This window comes from Cherax quadricarinatus, chromosome 28, assembly GCF_038502225.1.
Source record: "Cherax quadricarinatus isolate ZL_2023a chromosome 28, ASM3850222v1, whole genome shotgun sequence".
In the NCBI taxonomy this organism is placed as follows: Eukaryota; Metazoa; Arthropoda; class Malacostraca; order Decapoda; family Parastacidae; genus Cherax; species Cherax quadricarinatus.
In genome coordinates this window covers 15088115-15098169 of record NC_091319.1, presented here as the reverse complement: position 1 = coordinate 15098169, position 10055 = coordinate 15088115, and the positions used below count along the sequence as shown (strand labels likewise).

The window sequence follows — 10055 nt, the reverse complement described above, 5'->3', positions numbered from 1 at the left end:
GCAGCAATTTAATTAGGACTTAGCTCTCCTATTTCAATACGCAATGAGAGATTCTCTGAAGACTTCTTGCGTCTCGTTACTTTGATTTGCAAATTCCTCAACTCTGCATGCTTTACACTTTCTTTTCACACTTCCCAAAAATGTAAGTGATAATATGCAACTTACAAACTCGAAAGGAAATTTAATTCCAGACACTTTCGTGATCTCTCAGATTCTCAAGGAACAGTAGGAAATTAACAGCAGATATCTTATATACATGGGAGATGCACCTCACACACAGACGTACCTAAAAGTTATAGTTTAGATACGATATTGCTCCAAACTTATTCCAAGTTTTGAATGTTATTAATGTAGGCATTTAGTTTATATATTTAAGTTGCAATGTTTTAAGGCCTAAATATTTTATTAAATTGTAAGAAAGAGGGAGAATGGGAAAAATTCTTTTGGCACTCCTGTGGAGTTTTTTTTTTTTTTTTTTTTACATAATTCTTAAATATAATACACCTCTATATGCAGTAGTTCAGTAAGTATATTTTATGTAGAAATGTATAAACATTAAACCCATTACTAAAATGGTCTTGTTAATATATTTTTAGCATTTACATACATTGAGGAAATTATATTTTGTTATGCTATAGGTAAGAATATGATTTCTGTGGTTAAGCCAATGGAGTGTTGCTTTACAGTAAACTTTATTTGCATAATTTCTTGTTTGGTGACCTTTCCGGATTTTTACCCATGTATTGGTCATGTGTTGATAGAGCCGCCGTAACGACTCTCCATTTGGAAATTAAGATAATTCGTATTACTAAAACTGCTTTTTCCCTCCCAGGAGTGTCCCGGCCGCCCATCGTGGAGGGCGAGATTACTCACCTAGAGATTCCCCGCACACAAACTGCCCTCGGCATCACTATTGTCGGAGGCTCTGACACGCCCTTGGTAAGAATATAGTTTTTCTTGTGTTATTTTTGCAAGTAAAGAGATTGAAACATTGTTGTTATGGCTAGGTTTGTGGTAAATGAAATTTCTTTGTGGTTCTTAACTGTGGGAGCGCTTGTACTAATCCTCTTTGTGATAATGACGGATATATAGGAGTTCTTCGCCGATTGGTGGTTAATAAATTTTTCATTACTATTACACTCAGAATTAAACTCGACCATTTTCTTGTAGCGTTGTGTAGTGGTGCAGGAGGTGTTTGCTGATGGGTTAGTGGCCCAGGATGGTCGACTGCAGCCTGGCGACCAGATCATTGAGGTGGATGGTGTGGACATGACGTCTGCCACTCACCAGGTGGTGTGTCAGGCACTCAGGCGCCCTCACACTGTATTACGCCTCGGCGTCTACAGGGAAAGGATCGAGGCACAAAAGACCCTCTCGTCTGCACCCGCGCCCACACCCCCTGCCACCACCCACCAACCACAGCCTGGTGAGTTCAAAAATAAAGGTCACATTATATTCATGACGAGGCGCTAAACCCATAGGGTAATAACACTTGGGGAATGGGATATAATCACTTTTGGTCCAAGGAAAAAGATTAGAATGCCATTTCACTTGTTTTAAGTCCTCTGGATGGGAACAAGGTGTTTAACGGAAAAAATAAACCGAGTTTCGTAAGGTGAATGTTCAAACAACTCGCTTGGGGATTAAACTAAATTTTCATTTCAGCATTTAGATTTTGCTACAAGGGACACATTTATTGGTCAGCATTACACAAGCTGCGAGTAACTTAGTTTCAAATGTGAAGAAAATATATGAAAAACTGCTGTCAGGATTTCCCTAAGAATGTTTATAAACTCTGCAGTAAGTGTGAATCATTCCCTTCAGTGAAAGTGCTTTGACGCCTGTGAGTGGGCTTTTGATTTAAAGAACTAGAACTCCCTCTCATTCCTTGGGTCGAATATGATTGCCCTCCATTATCCAAGTGATGTTTGGCCTCTAATGTTTTAGCGCTTCACGAATAATGTAGTAATGGTCTGAGAAATAAAGTTAATTAACTTTAATTGTACTAACTAGAGTTTAGAGTAAAGTGTAGCTTATGTGCAATTAAAATTGGTTTCCGGCGCTTTTCTGTACAACAACAAAAATTTACATATTTTGTTTCCCTGGAATGTATTAAATAATTTGCTTTTCAATGTTAATAATGTAGGCGAGGCAATGATGGTGATACTGAGAAAGGAAAGCAGTCGTCAGCTGGGTCTCAAGCTGGGAGGACGGCGCACCGAACCTGGCATCTTCGTTATGGAGGTGCTCGAGGGCTCCGTGGCTTCACAAGATGGCCGCCTCCACCCACACGATCGTATCCTGGCCATCAATGGTGCTGATGTTCGCTACGCCCGACTGGATCATGCCTCGCGCCTCATACAACAGACACGCCACCATGTCAGTCTGGTCGTCAGTCGTGGAACCTCCACTAGTGCCGTTAATTCCTCAGGTCCACCCCCAGAATACCAGCACCTATTTCGTCGTCCCGATCCAGCTCTTCCCGTCCACCACTGGCGTACAAAATCAGCTCCAGATCGTCTTGTTCCTCGCCTTGACTGCCATGGTAAAGACATGAACAAAAGTTTGGGGGATGTGACAGATGGTCTGGAGGATGATGTTACCAGCAGTGTTGATGACGTAGGTCTTTCTGCATCCTGCGAATCCCTGGATGACCGTAGGTCAGTAACTCGCAGAGAAGGGTCGCTGCGTCATTCTAATGGGTCATTAAGTATACCCGGAGAACCCTACAGTGGGTCGCTTGGCTCCCTGAATGGCATCAACACACATTACCAAAGTAACGGATCACTGGGCTCGATAAGTTCTCCTCTTCACCAAAGTTCTGGCAGTCTATCATCAGCAGTTCGTGGAGGAGCTGTGATGGAGGAGGAAGTTGTGCCTCCAGCACTGCCACCGCGGCACCGCCATGCTCTGGCACGAACATGCTCCAGTGATCAACTGGACCCACCAGACAACAACGACACCTTGCGTGAGAAGTTACCAGAGTCACCAAGTTTAGATGTGTCGGTTCAGAGCGTTGGGTCGGTCCTTTCCGGGGGAGGTCCAGGCTTGGATACTACCGACGGTTCCACAAGCAGCCGTATGAGAGGACGTCGTTCAAGAGATTCTAGTGACATGTCTGACCTCGTTCATGGCTTCCGGAAGTCCCTGCGCATCGAGAGCACACAACTTCACCAGAAGACTGTCACTATCTCCAAGGTGAGGTTTCCATTTACTTTTATTTTTAAAAATGCAATTAAGTTTGGTTGATATTGCCAGAGAAGCGGCTTATTTATTGTACGCCCCATAACCATCAGATGGAATGTTGCAGAAGGCGCATGGACACACATGATCTAGAGCTACGCTTTAAGAGGTTTAACACGAGTAAATCTGACGATTAATTACATACTAAGGGTTTGTTACAGGTACATTGAAGATGGTCAGATTTTTTGGTGTGTTCAAGATGCCTTCACATATACATTATGCTATATCTGCATTTCCTCAATAAGACTTGACATTAATTTGATCATCGTTTGTGCTTTATCTGAATATTATAGAAATTACGATTTTATTCTAAGTGACTCTATGTAAAACGAAATTTAACATGGATATAGTAATGCAGTATAAATCTGGTGTTGCAGGGCGGGAACGAGAGCCTGGGCATGAGGATCGGTGGAGGCGTAGGCAGCAACGAGGGTGACACACCCATCTACATTGCTAACATCAACCCCCAGGGACCTGTCGGCAAGTCAAAACAGGTCAAGGTACGATCATATAAGAACATCAGATCAGTTTATTATACACATTTCTTGATTACCAATATTTTATGCGAGACAAATTTAGTTGGAAAATTGAGTAGGTATATACAGAGGTGTCTTATCTGTTTAATTTCCTCGGATTCTGCAACTTTAATCTTAATAAAAATATCCTTGACAGTGGTTTACGTGGATTGTAGCTGTAACTATCTTGTTGAAATTGCTTCAACTTGGACTTCATAATTTAATGAAGGGTGAGATATATATATATATATATATATATATATATATATATATATATATACATATATGTATATATATATATATATATATATATATATATATATATATATATATATATATATATATATATATATATACATACATATATAATATATATGTGTGTGTCAGTAGAGGGTTTATGAAGGTGGTGGTTAATCATAGAATTGCTCAAGGAAAAATGGCGAGTTGTGCATTAAGATACCTATGGAGACAAAAAAAAATTATCCATGCAGGCAAAGGAAATGTACGAGAGTATAGTGGTACCAACACTTATATGGGTGTAAAGCATGGGGTCTGAAGAGGCATTATTGAGGTGGTTTGGTCATTTAGAGAGGTTGCAGTAAAATAGGTTGACTTGGAGAGGTAGGGGTCATCCTAGGAAAGGATGGAGGGAGGGGGTACCTTTGACGAGTTTCACTATTCTCGGAGCCCGGCCATGGGCCAGGATCGTCCGGTGCTTGCCTGGTCAACCAGGCTGTTGCTGCCCCACATATCCATCACAGCCTGGTTGATCTAGCACCTGGTGAAGATACTTGTACAGTTTCCTCTTGAAGGCTTCTATACTTGTTCCAACCGTGTTTCTGGTATCTTCTGGTAAGATGCTGAATAGTCTGGGACCCCGAATATTGAGTGTGCCCACCGCACCCCTGCTCCTCATTGGGTTTATTTTGCACTTCCATATTTTTCACTCCAGTATGTTATGGCAGTGTGCAGATTTGGGACCAGGCACTCTAGTACTTTCCAGGTATATATTATCATGTATTTCTCTGCTCCAGTGTTCAAGGGGCCTGGACATGCGTGAGCGTGTTAGGAGTGAATGGTTTTTGGGACCTGACGAGCTGTTGGAGTGTGAGCAGGGTAATATATTGTGAAGGGATTCTAGGAAACTGGTTAGCCGGACTTGAGAAGTATAATGCCTGCACTTTTAAGGAGGGGTTTGGGGATACTGGCTGTTTCGAGTGACATCTAAACTGCCATATCTGGTTAGAACATCCTAAATAAATTCCTATTACTCAGAAATAAGACAAAATAGGATTGCAATCACTTTCAATTTAATTCTTACATTTTATTATTACCAAATCATTCAATAATTTTAAAGACCAGGTATGTACAGCATTTATTTAGTCTCCCCTCTTTTCCTTTATACAAAGAAATCATGCATAGTTTCTGCCAATACTTAGGTACCTTCCCTTTTTTATGCATTTCGCCAATGAATATAAAGCTGTATCCCCACCATTTAGCATCTCGATATGAATCCCTTTTGACCTAGCTGCTTTACCTTTCACCGTTTCCACAGTAATTCCTGGGCTTTCTTTACTCCTACAAGATGTTAAGTTTTCCTGCACAATGCAAGAAATTGTTACCTTTCATCAATATTTAACTTAAAATATTCCTTCCATCTATCCAGACCCTCCACCACTTCATCAAACATCCCTCTCTCATTCCCGACTGCCAGGTTCATTTCCTTCCCAGGCTTTCTCAGCTTATTAATCTTTCTCCAAAAATAATTATTTTCAGCAAAAATTTGCTGACAGACTTAAGTACCTAAATCATGCTCTTGTTTTGAACTCCCGCACGACTTTTTCTCTTTGTGTAACCTATTTTGTTTATCATTTTATATCGTAAAATACCTCGCGCATACCTAAATTTTCTACCCACAAGTCTCTGCTGCTGCGCGCATTCCTTACCTGTACTTTCTCTAGCCCTCCCTTCTAACAATACAGTAATTAACTTACGGTCCTTCTTTATTATTATTATAATCAAAAGGAACGGTCCTTCTTTAGTTAATTCATTTTCACGTCTTTCCTACTCACTGACACTGTTCTCCTTGTACTCCATTTGTTTCTGTTAGGTATAAGGACAAGTGCAGCTAATGTGACATTTTAGTGACAACGTTTCGCTCTCCAAGAGCTATGTCAAGCCGTAACGTTACGGCTTGACAAATATTCTACTGACATGTTGGTAATTCTACCAACATTAATACTAACTCTCATTGTAACTAGGTGAATACCATTAGGTAATGGATGGAGGCTCGACCCTCTACTACTTTGCTGATTGAACCATACAGGTTTAGCACATCACAAATATATCCTACTGTAGCTATCACAATCTGACAAATCAGTTGCCTCTAAAACCATTCACGATCCGAAGTCTACCCGCCAGCCTTATCCACCAGTACATTGTCTAACAAGCGACTGTCTTTGTATACGTATGTTAAGAAAAATAAATGATAAAGACGCTATGCCAATTACAAAATGTCTTTATACATAATTCACTTAGAAGCCCCTCATTATTTACGTTTGGCACTAAATTTACAACACTGTCTCAAGGCACAAACATCTTGCCTATAGTGACATTTCATCATAGTTTTTAAAGTTAACAGAGTGCCGGTAGGGATCTCAAGGAAACTTTTTACAGTTTAATGGGATTTGGAACTGACGCTGGTTATTTTATCTTGGTTTGAGAAATACTTTTGTTGTGATTTTTTTGTGCATGCTACCCAGCGCTGTATGACCTAGTGAGTTTAGAGCTTAGTTATGATTATAATAACTCTAGCTAAAGGAGAGGAGTTCTCGCGAATAAACCAAGTTTAATCCATTTACTCATCCCACTGGTGTAAAGATTTATTGCTTCAACATCTACGATTCTCACCAGGCTGGGATGTTGCACTTGGGTTCGAACCCTATCTGTTTGTGGTGTTTGAGCATAATACATCAGTATGAGAGCCTCTGCCTTCAAAAGCATCCTTACAATTTAATTCACGTCATTTTCGTCCGGTTGGAAAAAAGAAAATAATTATTTTTTTTTCCACAGAAGGGTGACGTGTTACTGTCAGTCAACGGACAGTCACTGCTTGGACTGACCCACGGACAGGCGGTAGCACTCTTGAAGGCCACGGCAGAACTGGCAGGCGTCACTCTCTCCCTGCTAGATGGTCCAGAGACATCACTGGGCTCTGCCAACTTTGTACCATCATGGTTGTATTGGCAGAAGTTGCCACGTTCCTTGCATGTCTCTAAGAGTGTAATTTTGCATCGGGCTCCAGGAGCCTCACTCGGCTTCAGCATTGTTGGCGGGTCAGATCCCCAGCGCGGTGCAGAACCTATCCATGTCCTCTTCGTGGTACAGTCATCCCCAGCTGCTGTAGATGGTAAGCTACGCTGCGGTGATCGTCTGCTGTCAGTGGACGGTCACTCGCTTGAGCAGGTTCGTCATGCCTCCGCCGTTAGCCTTCTGAAGCAAGCTGGACAGAGAGTGCATTTGGAAGTGGTGTCGTGGTTGGGGACCGAGCTGTAGTTTAGATACCTTGGCAACCAAAAGCAGACTGAAAAATACTGTCACCGAATAAAGCTTTAATCTCAAATTGCGGCAATTCCTGACCTTGTTTTAAGGGACCGGTGTATGCGTGCGAGATAAAGTTTTAGCATCGTTGAAGTGTGGTTTTGTCGAGTAGTCCTCAGGTGCTTGATGGTGGGTAGGAGGCGTAACGTGCAGGATCGCAGTAGGAAGCCATCGGCCTCACTTGCTGCAGCAGGGATATTTAGTGCCTTCGTTTCACACCGACTTGCTAGTAGATACCTGTCGTATTCAATAAGGATTATTAGTAAAATCCTTCAACTACAGTAGCTGTGATTTCATTTAGGGTTCCTCTCCAAGAAGAACTAGTCCTATTTGTCTTAGGGGCCAAAGGTGACGGGAAGTAGATTAAGTTATTGTAGTCAACATTTGTTAAATCTAAACATTTTTTCTCTACAAATAGAGAAAAATGTTGCAGACCTTAAGGAAACACGATAAAAACTCCATACTGGCGCGCCCTTTATGATTAAAGGCATAGAATTTTGTTGCCTTCTGTTAATTATAGCATTTAGTTAAATGTGGGTGATATGTTGTGTATCCAGTGTCTGACTGGATAACTTGTTTTGTCCACTAGGCGCGTTGTTGAGCCAGCTGTTATACAGTACTGGAGACCTTCACTGTGCTAATTGTTAAATCCAGCACAATGCGCAGTATTTTTTTTTTTTTTTAGAAATTAATCTTATGTTAATTTGCATAGCCAATTTGTAGTAATCTTGTTTAAAACAAGAATCGTTCCTAACACATTAAATGTTAGTCATTTAGATGGCACTTGATGCAAGCCTTTCCAGTTTCTTCCTTGACTAGGTCGACCCTGGAGTGCCTTGTGCCTAAGGGCTCTTCTGCATGCTGTTTAGCAGTGGCCAGTCACTGCTACTGTTCCTCTAACTTAATCTTCTGCAACAATGTCCAAATGCACAATGCTTCAGTTTTGGATACTGTCACTACTTTGGGTGTTGCGTCTGGTGTACAGATCACTTTTTGGCCGGATGGTACCTCTAGTAAGGACTATACGTGCTATTAGAATGCTGCGTCTGATGGTGGTATTGTATGCTCTGTGGGTTTTGCAAGTAACTTGGATGCTGCTTCTAGTAAAGATGTTGCGCCTTACATAGACGTCACTGGCCATGTTAAACCGTACATTTGACTATTTTTTCTTAAAAAAAATACTTAGGTTTCGGTCTGTAGAACATATTCCACCTTTCCTAAATATTATAAGTTACTGCCTTGTTAAACTATTTTTTTTTTAATTAAGCAAAGATGAAAGTATGGTTAACATGTCATGGACAAACATGAGAATCCGCCTTAAAGTGTAATTCACCAAGTGGTAGTGTCCCCAGGTGTCTTGTATTTGATTTGTGGTTAATAAAACATGTACCTTTAATGCTGGTTTTATTGTCCTGTATTTATTAGTGTGTGATAACTGGGGACAAAGTTCGACCCTCTTAAGCTGCATAAGACCAAAGGTAAAGAAGTTTAATTTACAAAGCGCACGATCATGCAATGGTTTACTAACTGCTGCAACAAAATCGCTGTTATTTAACATTAACCATCATGAAGGAAACGAAACTTGACAATTATTTACACGGGTCACAGTAAATTCAGACGAGAGAGAAAATATCACCATTTACTTCCAAAAATATGCTGGATTCTATACTAGACACAACTGTGGCGTGTGTTTACAATCCTCTCCCAGAGAAGAGGCACCTAAACCCTGGGTACAGACCACCAGTAAGTTATGCCCCAGGAGTGTGTACGAGCATCAGTAGCGTTAACTATCCCGTATACATACACTACACTAGCGGCAATACCATGGCTTGAGATACAAGTTTATCCATCAGTTCTTTTATTCATAGGGAAGCGCTAAACCTGTAGGTGTTAGAGGCTTTGGAATGGGAGGTATTCAAATTCGATCCACGGAAGGGAAGGTAAAATCCAGTTCCCTGCATGAAGGGTATCCATTAGGGAGGGACGATACTGAAACTCAATTTTAGACTGATACCATCAAAAACAACCTATACTCACCGATACCGGAACCTACTGATACTCGACTTGAGAACGAAACTGATACTTTGGAACGTTCCTAGTACTCATCAATAGATATTCGAAAATAAACAAGCAAAGACCCTCAACCCATTTACATTATTTGAAGTGTTGCAACTTGTTTCCAATATCCCGTACAAGCGTGCACTACATATACCACCAATAAAAGCTTAAACTGGAAATCTAATTACATATATAGCTATTAACCAAATTTTAGATTTTCGAGGAAGAAAATCTACCAACTCTGGAAACCAGTGACTGAATATAAAAACTATTTTCCTCATGCAAATGAAAGAAATATTTAAAAGTCCTTTAAGCGAAGCAAGGCATATGATTATATGAAAGAAAAAAATTTTTCTCGTCAAACTGGATCGAGTCACACTATTTTTATTTCAAGAAATTTTTTAAATACATTAAAAACAGATAATCAAAAACATATTTTCAGGGTTTTTAAAAAAATTTGCTTCTCTTATAAATCTAAAAATGCACTTCACAAGAACAAAACAATAATCCAAACCCTAATTGCGGTGCGAGCCACTTCGGTGGATTATCATAATCATAAGCGCTAAACCCACTACTTATGTTGAATATTCCATCATAAAGTCTTTTCTATTCCAAATACTGTTAGCACGGTCTTTCGGG

The 10055-nt window shown here is 40.4% G+C and overlaps 1 protein-coding gene across 9 annotated transcripts in view; it reads left to right on the top strand.

Moving 5' to 3' along the window:
- LOC128693337 (ligand of Numb protein X 2) overlaps positions 1–8754 on the top strand; it is a 581167-nt gene extending 572413 nt beyond the window's left edge. For all 9 annotated transcript variants that reach the window (XM_070089413.1, XM_070089412.1, XM_070089410.1 and 6 more), the window contains 5 exons: positions 833–939; positions 1171–1426; positions 2147–3198; positions 3621–3743; positions 6831–8754. In XM_070089413.1, coding sequence (XP_069945514.1) covers positions 833–939; positions 1171–1426; positions 2147–3198; positions 3621–3743; positions 6831–7313 — 2021 coding nt within the window. In that variant the 3' untranslated portion in view covers positions 7314–8754. The remainder of the gene's footprint in view (positions 1–832; positions 940–1170; positions 1427–2146; positions 3199–3620; positions 3744–6830) is intronic.
- Positions 8755–10055: the final 1301 nt, after the last annotated feature.